The 26599-nt window shown below is 43.4% G+C and overlaps 1 protein-coding gene across 4 annotated transcripts in view; it reads right to left on the minus strand.

The window, feature by feature from the left end:
• Tpst1 (tyrosylprotein sulfotransferase 1) overlaps nt 1-26599 on the minus strand; it is a 102622-nt gene that overhangs the window by 15528 nt on the left and 60495 nt on the right. For all 4 annotated transcript variants that reach the window (XM_045143372.1, XM_045143370.1, XM_045143371.1 and 1 more), the window contains one exon: nt 21735-21933. In XM_045143372.1, coding sequence (XP_044999307.1) covers nt 21735-21933 — 199 coding nt within the window. The remainder of the gene's footprint in view (nt 1-21734; nt 21934-26599) is intronic.

The following is a 26599-nucleotide window of genomic DNA, read 5'->3' on the forward strand; positions in this document are numbered from 1 at the left end:
ACCCTACCTCAAAAAACAAAAGTAAAAAATAAAAATAAGCCGGGCATAGTGGCACATACCTTTAATCACAGCACTTGAGAGGCAGAGGTAGGAGGATCGCCATGAGTTTGAGGCCACCCTGAAACTACATAGTGAATTCCAGATTAGCCTGGGCTAGAGTGAGACCCTAGCTCAAAAAAAAAAAAAACAAAATATTTAACACACACACACACACACACACACACACACACGACACACGACACAGGAAGGAAGGAAGTGTGGGAGGCATCAGAATGGAGCAGCAGGTAGGAGCCAGGACTTCCCACAAATGTTGGTTTGTGTTTTAGAGCTCTGTGTTTTTAAAAATATTTTCATTTATTTATTTGAAATGAGAGAGAGACAGAAACAGGCACCAAGGCCTCTTGCCACTGTGAACAAACTCCACATGCATGTACCACTCTGAGTATCTGAACTATGGAATTTGAAGAGGCTGCCTGTGAAAAAGTTTCAAAGGACATAAGAGACAACTCAGAGACAAGAAGATCTTCATTATGCTTTAGGTACACAGAAATGTACTAATGCATGATGGGCAGTCCAGCCAAGGAGCTTTCCAAGCAAAGCGCTGAGGGTACCCACCTGGTTTCTTTTGGATGCATATGGTAAAATGCAAGAAGAAATTAAAGACAAACCTTTTTTTTTTTTAAAAAAAAAAAAGAAAGAAAGAAAGAAAAAGAGAGGACTGGAGAGATGGCTTACCAGTTAAGGTGCTTGCCTGCAAAGCCTAAGTACCCACGAAAGCCAGATGCACAAGGTTGTGCATGTATCTAGAATTCATTTGCAGTGGCTGGAGGCCCTGGAGTGCCTAGTCTCTCTATCTGCCTCCCCCTTCCTCTCAAGTAAATAAGTAAACAGCATATAATTTTTTTAAAAAAACTTTAGGGCTGGAGAGATGGCTTAGCGGTTAAGTGCTTGCCTGTGAAGCCTAAGGACCCTGGTTCGAGGCTCGGTTCCCCAGGTCCCACGTTAGCCAGATGCACAAGGGGGCACACGTGTCTGGAGTTCGTTTGCAGAGGCTGGAAGCCCTGGAGTGCCCATTCTCTCTCTCTCCCTCTATCTGTCTTTCTCTCTGTGTCTGTCGCTCTCAAATAAATAAATAAAAAATTAAAAAAAACTTGTTTATTAAAAAAAAAACTTTATAAAAGAAAAGGGAGTGACATGCCTACCAAATTGCCCTCTAAGCACTTTTAATGTTTATGTTTATGCCCATATATTAATGATAATCTCACTTTTGGTTCAAGAAGATTCTCTTTTTGTTATTTATTTATTTTTTGTTTTCATTTTTTGAGGTAGGGTCTCACTCTAGTTCAGGCTGACCTGGAATTCACTATGTAGTCTCAGGGTGGCTTCGAACTCATGGTGATCCTTCAACGTCTGCCTCTCGAGTGCTGGGATTAAAGGCGTGCACCACCACACCCAGCAAGATTCCCTTTTTAGATGGCAGTAAGCACTGGGCTAACTAAAATGTCACCATAGTTCTGAGAAGTATTGACAGTGGAATGTTCAACACCAAGTGAGACGTCTCTATCACTTCCAAGGTTCAAGGAACAATGCAAAAGAGCTTGCAGTGGTGGCCTGAGCTAAAGTGAGACCCTACCTTAAAAAAACCAAAGAGATGGCAGAAAGAATGTAAGAGAGCCAAAGAGGTTGTGGAAAGAACTCAAGAAACAAAGGAAAGAAAGGAGTGCTTACAATGCTGACTTCTAGGCACAAAATGGCCTAGATATTCATGACCTCACAGTACTTGACATTACCTACACAAGACCTGCAGAGTAGGAGGAAAAAAAAAAATGATGACATCAAAATAGAAGAGAGACTAGTTGAAAAGAAGAATTCTTTTTTAAAAAATATTTTTACTTATTTATTTGCAAGCAGAGACAGATAGAAGAGAGACAGATGGAGAAAATGGGCACACCAGGGCCTTCAGCTACTGTGGACTCCAGATACATGTGCCACATCGTGCATCTGGCTTTATGTGGGTCCTGGAGAATTGACCTTGGGCTGCTAGGCTTTGTAAACAAGTGCCTTAACCCCTAAGCCAGCTCTCCAGCCCTACGAAGAAAGAATTCTTATTAGAAGAAAAGAAAACCCCAAAAACCAGAAAACTAGGAGCTGGAAAGATGGCTTAGCAGTTAAGATGCTTGTTGACAAAGCCAATGGACCCAGGTTCAGTTTCCCAGGACCCATGTAAAGCCAGATGCACAAGGTGGCACATGTGTCTGGAGTTTGTTTTCAGTGGCTAGGAGGAGGCCCTGCTGTGCTTATTCCATCTGCCCCCCCTCCTCTCAAGTAAGTAAATTTTTTATTTTTTGGTTTCTCAACTCACTACGTAGTCTCAAACTTACAGCAATCCTCCTACCTCTGCCTCCCGAGTACTGGGATTAGAGGTGTACACTGCCACACCCAGCCTCTTTTTTTTTTTTTTTTTTTTAAGACAGTATTTCAGTCATTTAGGCTAACCTGGAACCCACCATGACGCCTAGGCTGGCCTGGAACTTGCAGTCCATCCTGCCTCAGCTTCCCAAGTTGCTAGGATTAAAGATATGTACTACCACATCTCATTTCAAATATAATCTTTCTTCCAATTATATTGGTTTATAGTAGTTTAGTCATAATTCTGCATAGAATTGGATTAATTATAAATTCTTAGTTCCTGACAGTCTTTCACCATTAGTTCATGCTTGGCTTGCTATTATTTATTCAGTAATACAATTTGTTATCCTTAATACTGTAATGAGCACGTCCCCTTGAGGAATTATGCTTGATAGTTTCACATGCAGAGAAAACACACAACTCTGGCCAGGAATGATAATACAGGAAGGAATTTAGTTTCTGAAGTTTACATCCTCAATCCCTCTGGGTTTCTGTGTCCCAGCAGAGACTCATTATCACCAGAACACAAATGCTGTACAACAGCTGGTAACATGTCTGTTTATACATTCTCATTTGACTTTGAATATTTTGGCAGCTTTACAAATCTCAGACTAGGTTTTTTGCAAAGTTCACCAGGCTTGTCCTATCTAGAAACAATGGGACACATGTTAATCCTTTTTTTTTTTTTTTTTTTTAGTTAGGGTCTTACTGTAGCTCAGACTGACTTGGAATTCATTACGTAGTTGCAGGCTGGCCTCAAACTCACACCTCCTACCTCATCCTGCCAAGTGGTAGGATTAAAGGTGTGCACCACCATGCCCGGCTAATACTTCTTTTTCTATTTTTATATTTGTAAGCCCCTTAACCACTGGACCATCTCTCTAGCCCCCAAATAAATATTTTTTTAAATTCTTGGTTATTCTTGCCCAAACTTTAGAATTACTGTAACATTATTCCCTAGCTACTACTTCTTAAATTTCACCTGACAACTATAAAAATGATAGATTCAAGTAGCAAGAAACAAGATATCTATAGAATTCACTCTTTCCATCTAAGAACATGCTTTGAATTATCTGCTTATTAAAAATCTAGAGATGCAGGGCTGGAGAAATGGCTTAGTGGTTAAGGCGCCTGCCTGTGAAGGCTCAGACTCATGTTCGACTCTCCAGGTCCCATGTAAGCCAGATGCACAAGGGGGTGCATGTGTCCAGAGTTCGATTGCTGTGGCTGGAGCCCTAGTATGCAAATTCTCTCTCTCATACATAAAAAGGGCCAGTATGTTGAGCTTGCCTCAAAAAAAAAAAAAAAAAAAAAAAAACCCTATAGATTCAGATACATAAAGTTTACACTCATTTTCAGGATGGACAAATGAATGATAAGTTTTTCTAAGTTCTAGCCCCTCAGAGATCTTTCTCTGCCAGGAGCTGGTTATGCTGCCATTTGCCTCTCCATCTCTGAATGTTCCCTGTGGAGTAGGAGCTCTGCATGGTCTAGACTTCCTGCCTCCTGCTCTAGAACTCTATATGAACAAGAAGTCAGCACAGTCATACCTCCCTTAATAAGGCAGTATTCTGGACTGGAGGGGGATGGCTTTGCGGTTAAAGCATTTGCCTGCAAAGCCAAAGGACCCTGGTTCGATTCCCCAGGACCCACATTAGCCAGATACACAAGGGGGCGCATGTGTCTGTAGTTCGTTTGCAGTGGCTGGAGGCCCTGTCATGCCCATTTTCTCCCTCCCCTTCCTTTCCCTCTTTCTTTGTCAAATAAATAAGTAAAAATAAAATATTAAAAAAAACAAGGCAGGGCTGGAGAGATGGCTTAGCAGTTAAGCGCTTGCCTGTGAAGCCTAAGGACCCCGGTTCGAGGCTCGGTTCCCCAGGTCCCACGTTAGCCAGATGCACAAGGGGGCGCACGCGTCTGGAGTTCGTTTGCAGAGGCTGGAAGCCCTGGCGCGCCCATTCTCTCTCTCTCCCTCTATCTGTCTTTCTCTCTGTGTCTGTCGCTCTCAAATAAATAAATAAATAATTAAAAACAAACAAACAAGGCAGTGTTCTGGGAAATGTACCCTGACCAGTGCAAACATCACACACTGGCACTCCACAACACAGGAGGGCAGGCTACCATGTACATAAGCTACAGGGTACAGCCACACTGAAACATACACTCTCCAAGCTCTCCCCTACCTTGCTTCTGTGCCTCTACTGACTTGTTTCTTATTTTGTTTTTTTCGAGGTAAGGTCTCCTTCTAGACCAGGCTGACCTGAACTCACTCTGTAGTCTCAGGCTGGAGTCAAACTCACTGAGATCCTCTCACCTACCTGAGATTAAAGGTATGTGCCGGATATTTTTAAAAGATTTTTATTTATTTATTTGATTATTTGAGAGTGACAGAGAGAGAAAGAGGCAGATAGAGAGTGAGAGAGAGAATGGGCACACCAGGGCTTCCAGCCACTGCAAACGAACTCCAGACGCGTGCGCCCCCTTGTGCATCTGGCTAACGTGGGACCTGGGGAACCGAGCCTCGAACCGGGGTCCATAGGCTTCACAGGCAAGCGCTTAACCGCTATGCCATCTCTCCAGCCCTGGATTTTTTTTTTTCCCCTCATTTTAGTAAACTTTTTTCAAGGTAGGGTCTCATTCTAGTCCAGGCTGACCTGTAATTCACTATGAAGTCTCAGGGTGGCCTTGAACTCTCGGCAATCCCTCTACCTCTGCCTCCGGAGTGCTGGGATTAAAGATGTGCACTACCACGCCCGGTTCGTTTTAGTAAACTGTTAATTATGTACTAATTTGTATATGTGTGCATGTGTATGCCAGGTTATTTTACTGCTGCAATGAACATTGGACAAATGCACCACTTTCTGTATCTAGCTTTACATGGGTGGCTAGGGAATTGAACCTGGGCCAGGAAGCTTTGCAAGCAAGTACCTTTAACTGAGCTCTCTCCAGATCCCCCCCCTCCACCCAGTGGCTGTTTTGCCTACAGCCACAGCACTTGTAGGAGGTTCCTCTAGGTTTTATCATACTGGAAACTGCCTGCCCCCCTCTGCAGGCCAATGGTGGGTGATGGCTTCCCATGGCTGCAAGACTCTCGGAGCTTCATCATTCATTCCTTGTTGATTTCCTTAATTGTGGACACATGTCAGTAAATCATTCCTTCAATAAAATCTTTGCACTTAGACTCTTTTGTATGTACCATTTGTTTCCTGTCACTACTAAAACAGATATTAAGTGTTGAATTTTGTGACAATGATCAGTCCCCAAAAAACACCAGTGTGGAAGTAGTGAGTTGAAATAAATAAGCATTTTGCAACTATCATAAATAAAGGTTTGTGTAGACCAAAATAACAAATGGATGTTAAATCTAGGGTATTAAGTCTAGTGAAGAGCAAGATACTTGCATAGTCTGCCTCTAAGCTGCCTGTTTTTGTTCGTTTGTTTTTCGGGGTAGGGTCTCACTCTAGCTCAGGCTGACCTGGAATTCACTATGTAGTCTCATGATGGCCTTGAACTCACGGTGATCCTACCTCTGCCTCCCGAGTGCTGGGACTAAAGGCATGTGCCACCATGCCTGGCTATACTGACTGGTTTTTAATGGACAGGAAGACGAGGCCCTAGAATTAAGACACTGGCAGAACCCCCATACCAAGAACTCAAAATCATCATCTCTAGTGTGACAGAGAGATGTCAAGTGTCTCCAGACACTTGCAGGAGAATGAAATCATAACAGTTACCCTGTATATGGCCTGGGGTGCGTAACCTAAATCTAATCATGGGAAACACTGACAGATGCAAAGTGAGGAACACTGTATAAAACAGCTTGCTGCATTCTTCAGGAAAGCCAGAGAACACAGGAGCATCTGTAATAGGCTAAAGAAAACTAAACGTGAAAAGTCTCAAGCTGAGCCCATACTGTTAGGAAAGGGAATGGCTCCCAAGCATGCGGAGAATACTGATCGTACCAAAATACAGACCAGGAGCTAATCCACACTACTGCATTAATGTGGGCAGGACAATTGCGAGTTTGAGCTCAGACTGGGCTATGTAGTGATGTTGCAGCCAGTTTGAGTTGCACAGTCAGACCTTGTCTCAAAAAACTGAACACAGGGCTGGAGGGATGGCTTAGCAGTTAAGGTGCTTGCCCGTGAAGCCTAAAAACCGAGGTTCAATTCCCTAGGACCCACATAAACCAGATACATAAGGTGGAATATGTGTCTGAAGTTCGTTTACAGAGGCACACCCATTCTCTATCTACCTTTTTCTCCATCTCTCAAATAAATTTTAAAAATTAAAAAAAAAATAAACTGAACATGGGCTGGAGAGATGGCTTAGCAGTTAAGGCACTTACTTGCATGTGAAGTTTAAGGACCTAGGTTCAATCCCCCAGAACCCAAGCAAGCCAGATGCACATGGTGGTGCATGTAACTGGAGTTCATCTTCAATGGCTAGAGGCCCTAGTGCACCCATTCTCTGCCCCTCCATAAATAAATAAAATAAATTTAACAAAAAAACTTAAAAAAATCCTAAGCATAGCCAGGAGTGGTGATGAATGCCTATAATCCCAGTACTTGGGAGGCAAAAGGTAGGAGGATCACCAAAAATTTGAGGCCAGCCTGGAGCTACAGAATGAGTTCCAGGTTAGCCTGGACTGGAGTGAGACCCTGCCTTGAAAAACAAAACAAACAAGGGGCTGGAGAGATGCCTTAGTGGTTAAGGTGTTTGCCTGCAAAGCCAAAAGACCTCAGTTCAATTCCCCAGGACCCATGTAAGACAGATACACAAGGTGGCACATGAGTCTGGAGTTCCTTTGTAGTGGCTAGAGGCCCTGGTGCGTCCTCTCTCTCTCTCTCTCTGTCTGCCTCTCTCTGTCTCTCTCAATAAATAAATAAATAAAATTTAAAAAAACAAACAAAAGAAGGGTTGGTGAGATGGTTCAGTGGTCAATGCGCTAGCCTGTGAAATCTAATGACTGGGTTTGATTCTCTGGTACCCACATAAGCCAGATGCAGAAAGTGGAGCATGCATCTGGAGGTCATGTGCAGTGTCTGGAGCACCTGGCATGCTCATTTTCCCCTCTCTCTCAGATAAACAAAAAATCAAAAATAAATAAAAATAGGGCTGGAGAGATGGCTTAGTGGTTAAGGTGTTTGTCTGCAAAGCCAAAGGACCTCAGTTCAAGTGCCCACAACCCACATAAGCTAGATGCACAAGGTGGCACATGCGTCTGGAGTTCGTTTGCAGTGGCTGGAGGCCCTGGCGCGCCCATTCTCTCTTTCCCTCTCTCTGCCTCTTTCTCTGTCTCTATCTCAAACAAATAAATAAAAAATAAAGTTTAATAAATAAAAAATTTTTTAAAGTTGAAGTTTTTTAATCTGCATAAATGAAAATAAAAGGTAAAAGAGCATGATATACACAACCTATTTTCAGATACTATTATTGTTATTATTATTATTATTTTTTTGAGGTAGGGTCTCACTGTAGCCCAGGCTGACCTGGAATTCACTAAGGAGTCTCAGGGTGGCCCCAAACTCATGGCAATACTCCTACTTCTGCCTCCCGAGTGCTGTCAGATACTATTATTAAAATTTATGTGCAGGTTCAAAACCACTAATCTAAGCCAGGTGTGCATTCTAAGTAACTAATCCAATCCATCTTGACTTCATACTTAGCGTACATCCCATCCACAAGGATATAAGTCACTAAGTCACTATGTGGCTCCCAGCTTGCTCTGAATCTTCAGGATCTCAGGACCTTTTCTGCTTTACTTTCACCTTTTTTTTATTTTTATTTTTTTAGGTGTTTTGAGGTAGGGTCTTGCTCTAGCCTAGGCTGACCTGGGATTCACTATGTAGTTGCAGGGTGGCCTTGAACTCACTGTGATCCTTCTACCTCTGCCTCCTGAATTCTGGGATTAATGGTATGCAGCACCATGCCTACCTACTTCCACTTTTTTCTATAATAAATCCTTGTTTAATTTGCCCTTCTGCTGTGTCTGCATTTATCATTCTGCACAGCCCAGGCTGACCTGAAACTCCCTCTGTAGCCCCAAGTTAGCCTCCGTTTCACTGCAAGCCTCCTACTTCCAAGTGCTGGAATTAAAGGTGTGCTAGGGGCTTAGTGCTTAAGTGCTTAAGGCACTTGCCTGTGAAGGCTAAGGACCCAGTTCCCATGTAAACCAGATGCACAAGGTGGCCCATTCATCTGGAGTTCGTTTGCAGAGGCTCTGGCATACCCATTCTCTTTCTATCTGCCTTTTTCTCTTCCTTCTCTCTCAAATAAATAAATAAAAATAAAAGGCATGCTCTACCACTCCCAGCTTACAGGTTTTTAAACATGACTTCTAGCTATGCTGGTTTATAGTATTCTCTTTTACAGATGGTTTTTCTAAAATCTGGACATTTGGGTTAGTACAACTATTATGTTGACATAGAACACTGACTTCTTCCTTTAAAATCTCAAGAAAAAATATAAAGAGCCACTCAAAACCTCTTCACTGCAAGCTTTTGCTTTCAAAAGGTAGTTTACTCATTGTGGTGGTTTGATTCAGGTGTCATAAACTTAGGTGTTCTGAATGCTAGGTTTCCAGCTGATGGAGATTTGGGAATTAACATCTCCAGGAGGTGGTATATTGTTGGGGGCAGGCTTATGGGTGTTATAGCCAGTTTCCCCTTGCAGTGTTTGGGCACACTCCCCTGTTCCTATTGTCCACCTGGTGTTGGCCAAGGGGTGATGTCCACCTGCTGCTCACTCCATCATTTTTCCCTGCCATCATGGAGCTTCCCCCTTGAGCCTGTAAGTCAAAATAAACTTTTTTTCCCCACAAGATGCTCTTGGCTGGGTGATTTCTACCAGCAATGAGAACCTGACTGCAACACTCATGAAGAACAAGAAAGTAAGGCCAGTCCAGCTTGCCTGCCAGCTTCAGGACTCTCCTGGCTCCCCCTCCCATTGCTGTAGGTTCACTGGGATTACAGATGCATGTGTCACTCTGCATCTAATTTTTTTTTAAAATTTTTTTTTGTTCATTTTTTATTTATTTATTTGAGAGCGACAGACACAGAGAGAAAGACAGATAGAGGGAGAGAGAGAGAATGGGTGCGCCAGGGCTTCCAGCCTCTGCAAACAAACTCCAGACGCGTGCGCCCCCTTGTGCATCTGGCTAACGTGGGACCTGGGGAACCGAGCCTCGAACCGGGGTCCTTAGGCTCCACAGGCAAGCGCTTAACCGCTAAGCCATCTCTCCAGCCCTGCATCTAATTTTTACATGGGTGCTGGGGAGTAGATTCAGATCCGAAGGCTTGCTGAACAAACACCTTTAACTGCTGAGCCATCTCATCTCCCCAGCCCCCAAATTATTGCTTTTAGTATAGTTTATGGTGAGCACTCTGTCTCAGATATAGAAATAAGAGAGGGTGCTAAAAACTCAAGGTATTTTCTCAGTGGGCCATTTGATGTCTCAGTGGTAATTGAAGTCTGAGATTTTCTATCAATAAATAGGCCAGACCTCAGGAGCAGAGCATTCTCCCTTCCATGCCCTTGTTCCCAGGCCATTATAATTTTCCCCTTCTTTCTATCCTGTCTCAGGACCACATTCCACCCACTTCCCACCAAAAACAAACAATCTCCAAAGCAAAACAAAACAAAAATCCATGGGAAAGGAGCTGGAGAGATGGCTTAGCAGTTAAGGCACTTGCCTGCAAAGCCAAGGACCCAGGTTTGATTCCCCAGGACCCACATAAGCCAGATGCACAAGGGGTCACACGTATCTGGAGTTTGTTTGCAGAGGCTAAAGCCCCTGGCGCGCCCATTCTCTCTCTCTCTCTCTCTCTCTCTCCCCCACTGCCTATTTCTGTATCTCTCTCAAATTAATAAATAAAATATTTTTTAAAAATCCATGGGAAAAACTTTGTCACCTACTACCCCATTTTTGTATTTATTTATTTATTTGGTTTTGGAGGTAGGGTCTCCCTCTATCCTAAGCTCACCTGGAACTCACTTTGTAGTCCCAGGTTGGCCTCAAACTCATAGGAATCCACCTATCTCTGCCTCCCAAATGCTGGGATTAATGGCATGAGCCACCAAGCTCGGCTTACTGACCCATTTTTAAAAATGTCACATATGCTCTCTAGTGACCTGTACCTTCCTGGAAACAAGCCATGTCTTTGCATCTCCCAAAGCTTCTAGAAAGCATTATGCCAGAGCAAATGTTCAATAATTACTCATGGGATAATGGCTATGGTTGGCGTCATGAATGCTGCCCCCAAAGGCACACATATTAAAGCTCTGTCCCCAGAGAGGTGCTGTTGGGAGGCAGTGAAACTTCTGAGAGGTGAGGCCTTGAAGACCTCTGGTCATGGGGGTGTGCCGTTTAAGGGACCATGGGAGCTAGACTCACAGTGATCCTTCTGCTTTACCCTGAGAAATGTGGTGATTCCAGAGGGGAACCACCATGCCTGGCTTTAAAAAAAAATATTTTATTTAGGGCTGGAGAGATGGCTTAGCAGTTAAGGCACTTGTCAACAAAACCTAAGGACCCAGGTTTGCTTCCCTAGATCCCACATAAGCCAGATACACATGGTGGCACATGCGCCTGGAGTTTGTAGTGCCTAAAAGCCCTGGCACACCCATTCTCCCCCTCTCTCTCCCTCTCCAATAAATAAATAAAATTAATATATGTGTGTGTGTGTGTGTGTGTGTGTGTATGTGTGTGTGTGTATATATATATAAATTATTTTTTTCAAGGTAGGGTCTCTAGTCGAGGCTGACCTTGAATTCATTATGTAGTCTCAGGATGGCCTCGAACTCATGGTGATCCTCCTACTCTGCCTCCTGAGTGCTGGGATTAAAGGTGTGTGCCACCATGCCTGGCTCAAATAAAATATTTCTTAAAATAATTTATTTAAGGGGACTGGGGAAATGGCTTAGCGTTTACGGCATTTGCCTGCGAAGCCTAGGGACCTGGGTTTGATTCCCCAGGACTCGCGTAAGCCAGATGCACAAGGGGGCACATGGGTCTGGAGTTCATATGCAGTGGTTAGAGGCCCTGGTGTGCCATTCTCTCTGTCTCTTTCTCTCTCATAAATAAATAAATAAAATATTAAAGAATATTTTATTTATTTAAGAGAGAGAGAGAGAGTGAGTGAGTATAGGTGCTCCTGGGCCTCTTGCCACTGCATGTACCACTTGCATGCACCACTGCGCATCTTGCTTTACATGGGCACTGGGGAATGGAATCTGCACTAAAAAGCTTTGTAAGCAAGTGCCTTCAACCTCCAAACCATTTCTCTAGCCCCTGTTATTTTGTGGAATTCACTATGTAATCTCAGAGTGGCTTCGAACTCACGGAGATCCACCTATCTCTGCCCCCCAAGCGCTGGGATTAAAGGCATGCACCACCACGCCCGGCTCCCCTGTTCTTGTTTTTGAGAGAGGGTCTCACTCTGTAGCTTTGGCTAGTCTCCTTCTACCTGCCCTCAGGGAAGGAAAGTCAAGTAGAACAACAAGAAATGAGGAGGAAAAGAAAGACTAAAAGCAAAACACAAAGAATTTATTTATACTATTTGGAGACAGGATCTTGCTACACAGCCCTGTCTCAGCTTGCTAAGCCACGTGGAAGGCAAAACATCTTAATGCCCCTCTAAGCAGACTCATTTCAGAAGAGGTCTTGGGAGACCATTACTGTCATCAAAACAACAAGAAAATACCTAAAGAATCAACTACGTTACATGTATTTCTTTACAGTCCCCAAAGAGCAAAGCCTGCAAAAGCTTCTAAATGAGGTGAATTCCAGAAGTGTGAGCTCCTAGGTGAGCGAAAGTCCCTACCTTGTACCAACTATCTAGCCTGGGTCCTGCGGGCAGATCAGGTCTACTGTAGCAGAAAAGACTGCATATGAACGAAACAAGTCATCCGTAATGGTGTGGCCTGCTCTGAGGGGGAGAATTTGGAAGAGCATCCAGGGTAAAAGTCTCTTCCTGACAACTGTACCCCAAGGGTCTCTTGCTAAGGAAGGGGTGGCGGGAGCAGAGCCAAAAAGGACAGCAATCTCCTTTTCAGTCCTAAGACCCTGCTGCAACTGTGTTCCAGAGGTGAAATAAATAAATGTAACTTTCAGGCCAACTTCCCTCCCACCGGAAATCAACCCCTTATCGATACAGCCTGGGGGGAATCTGGGAATTGGGCAAAAGGTCAGAATCTCTATCTTTTCATTTCATTCCAGAGGCACACTGAAATTAAAAGCCATAGCTCAGCTCCAGTTGAACACGCTATAAGATATGAATTACTCCAGCTACAATGTAGGAGGGGGGAAAAACAAACATGCTATCTAGGAAAAGTTAAACCAAAAATATTTATCTTGCCGGGCATGGTGGCGCACGCCTTTAATTCCAACACTCAGGGGGAAGAAGAGGGGCACTGCCTACAGTTCGAGGCCACCATGATACTACATAGTGAATTCCAGGTCAGCCTGGGCTGGAGTGAGACCCTACCTTGCAAAACCTATATACATATATCTCATTGCCTACACTACTTTTATAGAAAAGGTCCATATGAGAACAAAAACAAGACATGTGAAGAAGCAAATAAATAGAACCCATAATTAAGTGGGGGAGCCAATGCCCACAGAAGAAGACTTTATAAAGGCAGAGTAAATTGTGGCTATATGGGAAGGAAAAGGGGCCCCTGAAGAGTCGGGTTGACGTCTTTCTGAGAATCAAATAGCTGAGAATCAAACATTCCTGCACAGAGCTGGCTGTGGAGGTGCACGCCTTTAATCCTAGCACTCAGGCAGTTAAGGTATGGGCATTGCTGTGAGTTTGAGGTCAGCCTTGGGATGCAGAGTGAGTTCCAGCTCAGCCTGGGCTAGAGTGAGACCATGCCTTGAAAGAACAAAAAGGATGCTGTGGAGGCTGCTTTCTTCTTTTCATAGATAATGTCAAATAAGAATACTAAGATAGGGGGCTGGAGAGATGGCTTAGTGGTTAAAACACTTGCTTGCAAAGCCTAAGGACCCAGATTTGATTCCCCAGTACCCATGTAAGCCAGATGCACAAGGTGGCGGATGTATCTGGAGTTCATTTGCAGTGGCTAGAGGCCCTGCAGCACCCATTCTCTTTCTGTATCTGCCTCTTTCTCTCTCTCTCTCTCAAATGAATAATAAAATATTAAAAAAAAAAAACTAGCTGGGCATGGTGGTGCACACCTTTAATCCAAGCACTCGTGAGGCAGAGGTAGGAGGATCACCATGAGTTTGAGGCCACCCTGAGACTCTATAGTGAATTCCAGGTCAGCCTGGGCTAGAGTGAGACCCTACCTTGAAAAACAAAAAAAACAAAACAATCAAATGAGAGGCTGGCAGCCAGGTGTGGTGGTACACGCCTTTAGTCCCAGCACTGGGGAGGCAGGGGTAGAAAGACTGCCATGAGTTCAAGACCAGCCTGAGACCACATACTGAATTCCAGGTCAGCCTGGGCTAGAGTGAGACCCTACCTGGAAAAAAAAAAAAAAAAAAAAGAAAAGAAAGAGAGAGACAGACAGAGAGAGAGAGAGAGGGAGGGGCTGGGAGATTGTGGTGCACATGTCTGGAGTTCATTTGTAACAGCAAGAGACCTTGGCACACCCATACCCACTCACTCTATTAAATAAGTATATAAATATTTTTATAAAAATTAACTAAGGGTGGGCTAGAGAGATGACTCAGTGGTTAAGGTGCTTGCCTGCAATGCCTATCAACCTAGGTTTGATTTCCTAGTTACTCACATAAAGCCATATTCTCAAATAAAGAAATAGACAATTTTAGCTTTTCTTTTTTTTTTTTTTTTTTTTAAAGCTAAGTGGGTTAGTAGCCAGCAAATCTTTACTATAAGGCATGCATGCTACAGGAAGAAAACAATACCAAACAAAAAGCTAGACCTTGAAGTAAAGAACAGAAGGGATCATGTATGGCCCACAAAACAAAATATTTACTCACTGGCTTTAACAATAAAAACTTTCAGCCCTTGTTCTAAAGCAACCACAATAAACAAATACAAAGTATAGCTAAAATAAGGAGATAATAGCCAAAAGGAGATAAAAAAAAAATATTTTAAAATATTAGATTAATCCAAATGCAGCCAGGAAACAGAAACAAAGGAACAAAGACAAATGGTCCAAATAAAAAACAAATGGCTTGATGGCAGATTTAAGCCCAGCCAGATGAGTAACTGCATTAAATGTAATGGATTAAACACTCTATTTAAAATGCAGAAACTGTAAAACTGGATTAACAAACAATACCAGTGCTTAATCACTTTAAATATAAAGACAGATTAAACATTAAAGGATAGGGAAAACACTGTTGTGGCTACATTCTTATCAAAGTAGTCTTTGAAGATATTTCCTAAGAATACAAGATAATTCTTCAAGAAGATCTAAATGGGTACAAAATATAGATTCAAAATATATGAAACAACATTGATAATGAAAGGGAAAAAGCCATAGCCACAGAACTTTTCCCAAAATTTATTGAGCCAGTCCAAAAATCAAGTAAGAATTATGAAACTGAACAATACTATGATATTTACACAATGCCATAATTGCAGAACCATTTTTCAAGTGCTCATTGGAGAGGCCATATGCTAACAATTTTCAATGTATTTAAAGAACCGTAACTATACTTTGTGTGTGTTCTCTGACCTTAATGAAACTATATTACAAATCAAACATCAAAAACAAATCATGCCGGGTATGGTGGCACATGCCTTTAATCCCAGCACTCAGGAGGTAGAGGCAGGAGGATTGCCATGAGTTCGAGGCCATCCTGAGTCTCCATAGTGAATTCCAGGTCAGCCTGGGCTAGAGTAAGACCCTACCTCAAAAAACCAAATGAAAAAAAATCATGGGCTGGAGAGACAGCTTAGCAGTTAAGGCATTTGCCTGCAAAGCCAAAGGATCTTGGGTCGATTTCCTAGGACCCATTAAGCCAGCTGCACAAGGTAGTGCATGTGTCTGGAGTTTATTTGCAATGCCTAGAGACCCTAGTGTGCTCATTCTCTCACTCCCCTTCGCTCTCTCTGTCTGCCTCTTTACCTCTTGCTCTCTTAAATCATGCCAGGCATGGTGGCTCATGCCTTTAATCCCAGCACTTGGGAGGCAGAGGTAGGAGTTTAAGGCCCTCTGAAACTACATAGTGAATTCCAGGTCAGCTGAGCTAGAGTGGGACCCTACCTTGAAAATCCATTAAAAAAAAAAAAAGAAAAAGGAAAAGAAAAGAAAGAGAGAGAGAGAGAGAGAGAGAGGAAAAGCATGGGCTAGAGAGATGGCTCACCAGTTAAAGCATGTGCCTGCATTTCCATCTAACCACACTCTGCCAGTCCAGTCAGTTTTCAAAGAAATAATCCATTCATACTTGGAACTGCCTTTCTTTCTGTCTCTCTCTACCTACCTACCTACCTACTTACATACTGTGGTGATTTGATTCAGGTGACCCCCATAAACTTAGGTGTTCTGAATGCTAGGTTTCTAGCTGATGGGAATTAACACTTCCTGGAGGCAGTGTATTGTTGAGGGTGGGCTTATGGGTGTTATAGCCAGTTTCCCCATTCCAGTGTTTGGGACACTCTCCTGTTGCTATTGTCTACCTGGTATTAGCCAACGGCTGATGTCCACCCTCTCTCTGCTCATGCCATCATTTTCCCCTGCCATCGTGGAGCCTCCCCTCAAGCCTGTAAACCAAAATAAACCTCTTTTTTCCCACAAGCTGTTTTTGGTTGGGTGATTTCTACCAGCCATGTGAACCTGACTGCAACAGTAAAGTGGTACGGAGGAGTGGGATTGCTGCTAGACACCTGACTGTGTGGCTTTTGGCCTTTGGCCTTTTCAAGAGGAATGTGGAAGGATTTGAAACCTTGGCCTAAGAGATGCCTTGCAGTGCTATAAGTACAGCTTGATGGACTCTTCTGGTCAGAGTTGAAAGACCTGAATGCAGTAAGAACTATGAACTGTGAGGTTTGGTTTATGAGGGTGAGAAAGAGCTTGGCTTGGACTGGGCTAGCAGTTTGTGTGAGAAGCTTGCTCTTATGCCTGTGTCCTGAGAAGTTGTGCAGGGTTACTTTGCGTAGAAATGAACTGATGTGAGAAGAGGGATATGGCACAGAAAGAAATCTTTAGGCTGAAATTGCTGTCGGTTCAGCTGCAACTGAGATTACAACCTTTGAGATCGGGCCATCTGACCTGCGCTGGGGCAACAAGAAGAATGTAGACTCTTTTGAAGAGGCCTGAGTGCTCAAGGAGTGTCCTGTTCTTCAAAGTCTACTTTATTCCCCCCTGGAATAACAAGTTGGCACCCTACTTGGTATTGTGAAGTATAAGAAATGCAGGAAAGAGAGGGTCATTGAGTTTACAACATGGTCTTGTGTTTTGGAAATGGCCATGGGCAGTGTGAAGCAGGTTTGCTGGTTGCCTGTATAGAGACCCGATGGGGCCATGAGGATGAACCGTGGCTTGCAGCAGAGACCCAGTGGAGATGCTGGGACCATGAGATGGCTGCCAAGGAGAGCTGCTAGCCCCAATGAAATTTTCCAGGACTGTGAGCTGGAGGGGTAGAACTGGAATGCCAGAGACTTGTTCCTGGTTAGAATTATCAGACTTGGAGATTTGTCACTGGCTAGAGTTGTTGGACTTGAAGCTACAGAGTTTGATGTTTGCCCTGGTTATTTTAAATCTTGTATTGGTTGACTATTTCTTATGCCTAATGTCATCTTTTGCAGTATGAATGTTATTCTCTGCCATTATGGTTTTTTTATGGCTATTTTTTGTTTTTTTTCAGTTAAAAGATCTTGGACTATGGAGATGTATGAACATCATTGGAATTGATAAAAACTATGGGAACTTTTAAAGTTAGATTAATGCATTGCATTTTACATCATGTACGGTTATCAGTTTATGGGGGACTGGGGTGGAATGTGGTGGTTTGATTCAGGTGTTCCCCATAAACTCAGATGTTCTGAATGCTAGGTTCCCAGCTGATGGAGATTTGGGAATTAACTCCTGGAGGGAGTGTATTGTTGGGGGTGGACTTATGCGTGTTATAGCCAGTTTCCCCATGCCAGTGTTTGGCACACTCTCCTGTTGTATTGTTCACCTTATGTTGGCCAGGGGGTGATGTCCACCCTCTGCTCATGCCATCATTTCCCCTGCCATCGTGGAGCCTCCCCTCAAGCCTGTAAACCAAAATAAACCTCTTTTTTCCCAAAAGCTGCTCTTGGTTGGGTGATTTCTACCAGCAATGTGAACTGGACTGCGATACCTACCTACCTACCTGCCTATATGTTTGTAAGCAGAGAGAGACCAGCACACACACACACACACAGAGAGGGGGGGGGGGGAGGGAGGGGGGGAGGGAATGCGTATGCCATGAATGCGCATGCCATGACCTCTAGCCACTGCATATGGACTCCTGATGCATGCGCCCCTTTGGGCATTTGGCTTTACATGGGGTACTGGGGAATCAAACTCAGGTTGTTAGACTTTGAAGGCAAGTTCCTTAACTGCTGAGCCATCTCTCCAGCCCTCCCTTCTTTTTCTTTGTATATGCAGGTGCACAAGCGTGTGGGTGGGTATTCATGTGTGTGCACACGTATTTAGAGACCAGAGGATACCCTCAGGTGCTATTCTTCAGGCTCTATCCACTTTTTATTTATTTTCAAATTTTTATTTGGGGATTTCAAGGCAGGGTCTCACTCTAGCTTAGGCTGACCTGGAATTCACTATGTAGTCTCAGGGTGACCTTAAACTCACAAGGGTCCTCCTACGTCAGCCTCCCTGAGAGCTGGAGTTAAAGGAATGCATCACCATGCCCAACTCTATCCACTTTTTTTTGAGATGGGTCTCTTACTGGCCTGGAATTTGCCCAAGGCTAGATTGGTTAGCCTGCCAGCAAACTACAGGAATCTGCCTGTCTCTGTACCCCTAGACCTGGGATTATAAGAATGCAACACCACATCTAGCTTTTTTTTTTTTTTTCACACCTAGCTTTTTTATGTGGATTCTGGAGATCAAACTCAGGTTCTCATGTTTGTAAGGCAAGCACTTTACCAAGTGAGCCATCTCTTTGACAGACTTATTTCTTTCTTTTTAAAAAGTTTTTAAGGGCTAGAGAGATGGCTTAGTGGTTAAGGCGCCTGCCTACAAAACGAAAGGACCCAGATTCAACTCCCCAGGACCCACGTAATCCAGATTCACGAGGGGGCGCACGCAACTGGAGTTTGACTGCAGTGGCTGGGGCCCCTGGCGGGCACCCATTCTCTCTCTCTCTACCTGCCTATTTCTGTATCTCTCTGTCTCTCAAATAAATAAATTTAAAAGTAATTTTAAGAAGTTTTAAAATTTTATTGTTGATCTATTTATTTGAGCAACAGAGAGGCAGATAGAGAGTGGGCATGCCAGGCCCTTCAGCTGACACAAACAAACTCCAGACGCATGCACTACTTTGCACTTGCTTATGTGGGTCCTGGGGGATCAAACCCGCATCCTTTGGCTTTGCAGGCAAGTGCCTTAACTGCTAAGCCATCTTTTCAGCAACCCCTCCCCCTTTTTAAAAATCAGATTCACAAATCAGTTCCTAAATTTAAAATGCTAAGAACTTATGGAGGGGAAGAAGATTGAGATGTAACCAAGAGGGCACTATTTATTAAAATATGCTACAATTCAGGGATTGGAGGCTGTGGTGGGAAAGGGAATGAAGTTAGTTAACATTTCATTTCTAGTGTACCACATGAACCATAACAGCTATGAAACACATGACTTTCTGTTTGGAATCAGACAAAATGTTCTTAAAATGTGCTGACTCAGACATCATTATTTTTGGACTCCCCAGAATTGAATGAAAACCAACATTTTTCATTATTTATTTATTTATTTGAGAGCGACAGACACAGAGAGAAAGACAGATAGAGGGAGAGAGAGAGAATGGGCGCGCCAGGGCTTCCAGCCTCTGCAAACGAACTCCAGACGCGTGCGCCCCCTTGTGCATCTGGCTAACGTGGGACCTGGGGAACTGAGCCTTGAACCGGGGTCCTTAGGCTTCACAGGCAAGCGCTTAACCGCTAAGCCATCTCTCCAGCCCGAAAACCAACATTTTTAAGCCAGGAGATTTAGATTCTGTATTTCCAATCAAAGTATGATTTTTCTCCTAGTCTTACTCTATCAGTAAACGAGCCATTTCCCCAGCCAACTTTTTTTCCTCTGGACCCCATCTCTGACAGCCGAGTTCTCTTTGCAAGCATGAGATTCTAAAACCTCATGATCATCAGTGCCAAACAGATTAGCATCTAAATTAGTACAGGCAAAAGAGAAAAGGAGAAATCCTTAAAATACATGGGATTTGGTCTGAAACAGACCTTCCAATACAAACTCAAAACAAATGAACAAAAATTCTAGAAGATAAGTATATCAGTGTGGGGACATTATCAAGCTCAAAGGTGGAAATCTTAGCTTTTCTTCCTTGAAGTTGTCATATTAGAGATAGGCATAGACAAAAAAAAAAAAAAAAGAGAGAGAGAGAAAGAGGTTCCTCTCCCCACCCCAGGGTGCATTGTGAAACCCTTTCAAAAGCCGCATGTGTATATGAGACAAATTCTTAAGTCACATGGATTCAAACCACAACATTCTTCCCAACCTACCACTCAAGAAAGCCAAGAATAACCTAGCCAAGCCAAATGGCATAGGAAAGACTATAGTGTCTACTGGCCCGGGAACCTCAACTATCATTTACACATGTATCTGGATGCGTAATGATCCCTTTCAGTATCACACAAGAAGAAAGCTATGCATTACCAATTACAGAGACTATCAAGGACTATAAAGAAAGATGCCAGGTTGAAGTTGGCTTTGTGTTTAGCAACCTGCATTCGAAACTTTAATACATTAAAAAAAATTAAAAAAAAAAACTTTAATTCATAAACTTCAGAAAGAGGTGGTTCCTAACATCTATACACACAGCTAACAAACTGGAAAATGTTCAACTGCATTAATAAATGAAGCCTGTTAAAGTTAGCAAATATCTAAATCTTTTTTTTTTTAATTTTAAGGGGCTTTATTTATTTATTTGAGAGAGAGATAGAAACAAGATAGAGGGAGAGAGAATGGGTGCGCCAGGGCTTTCAGCTGCGGCAAACGAACTCCAGATACATGCGCCACCTTGTGCAGCTGCCTTACGTGAGTACTGGGGAATTGAACCTGGGTCCTTTGGCTTTTAAGGCAACTGCCTTAACCATTAAGCCATCTCTCCAGTCCCCTAAATTTTTTTTAAATTTATTTTATTTATTTATTTGCAGAGAGAGAGAGAGAGAGAAAGGGAGGGAGAGAGGAAGGAAGAGAGAGAGAATGGGTATTCCAGATCCTCCAGCCACTGTAAACAAACTTTAGATCTCCAGATGCATGTGCCACTTTGTGTATCTGGCTTTACATGTGTACTGGGGACTCGAACCCAGGTTATTAGGCTTTGCAGGCAAGTGCCTTAACCACTGAACCATCTCTCCAGTCCAAAAATCTAAATCTAAAAAAAAAATCTCAGGTGACTAGGAGAATGGTTTAGCAGGTATGGCATTTGCCTGCAAAGCCTAAGGACCTGGGTTTGATCCCCCAGGACCCACATAAGCCAGATGTACAAAAAGGTGGCGCATATGACTGGAGTTCATATGCAGTGGTTGGAGGCCCTGGTGTGCCCATTCTGTCTTTCTGTCTGTCTCTTTCTCATAACTAAAATATTTTTTAAAAATCTCAGAAACTTTGACCTTGCTTAACCTCACTTTTATTAGTTTAACCTCAAATACAATCCTAAAGTGTAGTAGTATAAAGATAATCAGACGTTGGACATAGCAACTTTCAATTAGAGGGTTAATATATTAATCATATTCTCATATAGCTGATGTCAGGTTTGATTGCCCAGAACACACAGAAGCCAGTTGCATATGGTGGCACATGCATCTGGAGTTCATTTCCAGTGGCCCTGGAACACCCGTTTTTTTTTTTCTCTCTCTCTCTTTCTGATAAATAGATAAATAAATAACGTTTCAGATCATTAAAAAAAAAAAAAAAAAAGCAAGAAGTAGCCAAGCATGGTGGTGCACGCCTTCAATCCCAGCACTCGGGAGGCAGAGGTAGGAGGATCACCATGAGTTTGAGGCCAGCCTGAGACTACATAGTGAATTCCAGGTCAGCCTGGGCTACAGTGAGACCCTACCTTGAAAAGCCAAAAAAAAAAAAGCAAGAAGCAAGATAAGGAAACTCGACTTAGAACCCAACTCCACATCTATCTTTCTCAGTCACCATGAGTTTGTGTCACTTACCCTTCGGGTGTTTTCAAGGATCTTGGGGTCTGGCTTCCCGTAGTTAGGAGGATTGGCGTATGGGTCATATCCAAGCTTGGCAAGCATGGGCGCAATCACTGCCATGTCCTGTAAAACATCTGCAGGGATCTTCCCAACCCACTTTGACAGAGCCCCCACGTTGACAGGCTTGATGACCTGGTCTGTCGATCTCTCCACTCTGAAAATAACAATGTGAACAAACGTTACTTCAAATAGCTACCTGTCCACAATCCCAACCCTGGAGAGGAGGAGGCAAATGAAGGAAGGGAAGTGAGGGAGAGGGAAGAAGACCTGGATTTAAGTTGCATCTGAAGTAGATTATGGCCAAATGACTGGAAAACAAAGGGCAGTTCTATGTTTTGATATGCAGGAAGGCACTAGAGCCTTAAAGACATAAGTCCCAGCCAGGCATGGTGGCGCATGCCTTTAATCCCAGCACTTGGGAGGCAGAAGTAGGTGGATCACTGTGAGTTCAAGGCTACCCTCAGACTACAGAGTGAATTCTAGGTCAGCTCGGGCTAAGGTGAAACCCTACCTCGAAAAACCAAAATAAATACATTAAATAAATAAAAGACATAAGTCCTTTTTCTTTAAGCACAGAACTTCTGAGGAGTTTTTTGTTTTGTTTTTTTAAGGTGGGGTCTCACTCTAGCTCAGGCTAACCTGGAATTTACTACGTAGTGTCAGGGAGGCCTTGAACTCTTCATGATCCTCCTACCTCTGACTCCCTAGTGCTGGGATTAAAGGCATATGCCACCACACCCAGGCTCCCTCTGAGGAGTTTTTAAAAAATTGTTTTTAATTTATTTGTGTGAGAAAAAGATAGAGAATGTGTGCGCATGTGTATGGGCCTGCCATGGCCTACTGCCACTGCAAATGAACTCCAGACACACGGTCCACTTTGTCTGTCAGTCATCACACGGGTACTAGGGAATCAAACCTGGGCTGGCAGGCTTTGCAAGCAAGCACCTTTAATTCACACTGAGCCATCTCCCCAGCCCTCTGAGGAATCTTTTGAGAGGGCACCACTGCTAACAGACAAGATTCTGTGGGACCCACTCCAGGCTTTCCTCCTACCTCATACACCACACTCTTTTTCTCCTTGGATATTTCTCCAGGACTCCATTTCACTCACAGGGCCCTTCTCTCTATACGTTCTCCTTGGGCCTCATCTCTAATGCCCTGTGCCTGATGATCTTGTCTCAGCATCCAGGCTGGCCTGGGACAGGTCTAATCTACATGCATTGCTCTGGCTCCACTGCTAACAACACCTCCAGCAGTTCTCCCATGTGCTAGGTTTGTATGAAGAACGCCATGCACCCCCACCCACATGCACTACAGGCATCTCCATATTGAGATGGTCAGTGCTTCATAAAGCAAACTAGAGATTCAGAATCTCTCCCAAGTTAATCAGCTCTGAGTCCTTTCCTGTTCCTTGAGTGGGACAGCCTCTCTGCACTTCTACTGCCTTAGTTCCCCTTGCCATTTCTTTCTCACTCATATTAAATAGCCTGCCACTGTTTCTGCACTAAACAATTTACCTGTTTGTCCGCCTCTCTACCACGTCAGAGGACCCAGGTCTCATTAATGTCGCTGTCACCAGCTTCTAGCACATTAGTATGCTACTGATGCTTGGTATGTGTCTAAAAGCTTTTCACAAAATAAAATACATGTATAGTAACTTTTAAGAACATGTTGGTGCAAAGCCCATTATTAATCTTTTTGTTTTGTTTTGTTTCAAGGTAGGGTCTCACTCTAGCCCAGGCTGACCCTGAACTTACTCTGTAGTCCTAGGCTGGCCTTGAACTCACAGTGCTCCTCCTACCTCTGCCTCCTAAGTGCTGGAATTAAAGGTATGTGTCACCATGCCTGGCTATTATTAATCATTTTTAATTTTTTTATTATTAATCCTTTTTATTTATTTTTTTAGAGAGAGCGAGAGAGGCACAGACAGAAAGAAAGAGAGAGAATTGGCGTGCCAGGGCCTCAGCCACTAATCAAACTCCCGATGGTTGAGCCACCAAGTGGGCATGTATGACCTTGTACTTGCTTCACCTTTTGTGCATCTGGATTACATAGGATCTGGAGAGAAATCGAACATGGATCCTTAAGCTTCGCAGGCAAGTGCATTAACTGCTAACCCATCTCTCCAGCCCTTATTAATCTTTTTAAGAGCATATCTAGGGCTGGAGAGATGGCCCAGTGGTTAAGGTGCTTGCCTGCAAAGCCTGATGGCCCAGGTTTGATTGCCCAGTACCCACATAAAGCCAGATAAACAAAAAAGGCACATGCATTTGCAGTTCATTTGCAGTGACTGGAGGTCTTGGTGGGCCCATTCTCTCTGTCTCTCTTCTCTCTCTACTTGCAAACTATGTATCATGCATGCATTCATTCATATATATATATATATATATATATACACACACACACACACACACACACACACACACACACACACACAGGGTCTCGCTCTGGCCCAGGCTGGCCTGGAATTCATTATGTAGTCTCAGGCTGGCCTCAAACTCGCAGCAATCCTCCTACCTCTGCCTCTCAAGTGCTGGGATTATATTTATTTTGAGGCAGGGTCTTGCTGTAGCTCAGGCTGACCTGGAATTCGCTAAGTAGTCTCAGGATGGCCTCGAACTCACAGGGATCCATCTATATTTGCCTTCTGAGTGCTGGGACCAAAGGCATGCACAACTATGTCTGGCTAAAAGTAATTAAAAAAAAGGGTGGGGAGTTTAAAAAAAAAGAAAGAGCATTTCTAGCATTTCTAATCTACACGTAGGGTGAAAACAACTAGTGAGAAGCCAAGCATGTAACTGCATATTTTCCGTGTGTGCACTGGGTATTTTGATCATATCTGCATAGGTGAAAAACAAAAAGCTCACAGTAACAGTAATGTTTTCTGTCACTTTGCATATACTTAATATATAACCTTTAAAAATCTTAGGAGGGGGCTGGAGAGATGGTTTAGCTGTTAAGGCATTTGCCTGTAAAGCCAGATGCACAGGTGGTGCATGCATCTGGAGTTCGTTTGCAGTGGCTGGAGGCCCTGGTATGCCCATTCTCTCTTCCTCTCTGTCTGTATGCCTCTTTCTCACTCTCTCAAGTAAATAAACAAATAAATAAGATAGTTTTTTATATTTTTAAATTTTTATTTATTTGAGAGAAAGGCAGAGTGAGACAGAGACAGAGACAGAGGGAGAGAGAGAGAATGGGCACACCAGGGCCTCCAGCAACTGCAAACAAACAACAGATGCATGCGCCCCCTTGTGCATCTGGCTTACATGGGTCCTGGGGAATTGAACCAACGTCCTTTGGCTTAGCAGGCAAATGCTTTAACCACTAAGACATCTCCCCAGCCCGAAATAGTTTTTTAAATAAAAAATATCTTAGGAGATATTATCAGTCCAAATTTCTCAAATGGGCAAACTGAACCCAGAGGGGATGACTTATCCAGGGTCACATACTGGAAATAATGAAGTTAGAATCTGAACCTGTGTCTGACTCCCTAGCTGCTTTTCCAAGTAGCTTACTATCACCTTAATTCTTTAATTTTATGCTTCTCTGAAAACATTACCCTTTGCTCTACATAGAGTAGACAGCTGGTTCACTGTGATGACAGAAACCTGTCCATGTGCCGTACATGTAACAGGTATACACAGAACTGTGCTGGTGACAGTTGGTGACCTGCTTCTGAGAACAAAGCAGGATTTTGTGGCACTTACTCATATCCATGGCATAAACACTCCTACCACGACTGATCCAAGCAGCAGTGACAATACTTACTGCAGGATGGCAAGTGTGAACTGGAGCCCGGGCCAAGCGAGCTCCAGCAGACCGCTACCTATCTACAGGTGCTCACCCCACATTCTGAAATCCATACAGCTTGTAAATAAGCATTTTCCTGTAACTCACTGGGCCATAAAACTGACATAAACCAAAAGCAGTATATTTATAGCCTTTATTCTATTGGTCATAAGCAGTCATATTCTTAGATGTAATAAGAGTAATTTGGTTAACCCTGGTGTGGTGGCATACACCTTTAATCCCAGCACAGAGGGAGGCAGAAGTAGGAGGATCACCGTGAGTTCAAGGTCACCCTGAGACTACATAGTGAATTCTAGGTTAGCCTGAACTAGAGTGAGACCCTACTTCAAAAAAAAAAAAAAGATTAATTTGGTTAGAACACAGACTGAATGAGTAGATAGATACTGCATGATGGCACACACCCGCACTATGTTACCTTTCTAAACTTCAAGACTCTGAATTCTGACACACACCTGTGGGTTAAACAGAGGCCACACACAGTCCTATACACCATGACTGGGAAGTTGGTTTAACCTAGAAAAGGATGAGAAGTACCTGAGAGGTTTCAATAACAAAAGCAGTGTGGTCATCTTATCTCTAGCAGCATGCAGCGCTAACTGCAGAAGAGCAGCAGACCGCGAGGCAGCCAGGGTCAGGAAATCCAGTAAGATGCTGAACTAAACACTGATTCAGATTTCAACTGGATCCAATGAGACAAAAATGGAAAGAAAAATTTCAATCACATTTTAAAACTGACTTGCCGGGCATGGCTACATGCCTTTAATCCCAGCATCTGGGAGGCAGAGGGAGGAGGATTACCAAGAGTTTGAGGCCACCCTGAGACTACATAATGAATTCCAGGTCAGTCTGGGCTAGATTGAGACCCTACCTAGAAAAAAAAATCCAGGAACTGATCAATCTGAGCCAGAAGTGGTGATGCATGACCTTAATCCTAGTACTCAGGAGACTGAGATAGGAGAATGAATCACTCACTGTGAGTTTAAGGCCATCCAGGACTACAGAGTAAATTC

Source organism: Jaculus jaculus, chromosome 2 (assembly GCF_020740685.1).
Source record: "Jaculus jaculus isolate mJacJac1 chromosome 2, mJacJac1.mat.Y.cur, whole genome shotgun sequence".
Taxonomy (NCBI): domain Eukaryota; kingdom Metazoa; phylum Chordata; class Mammalia; order Rodentia; family Dipodidae; genus Jaculus; species Jaculus jaculus.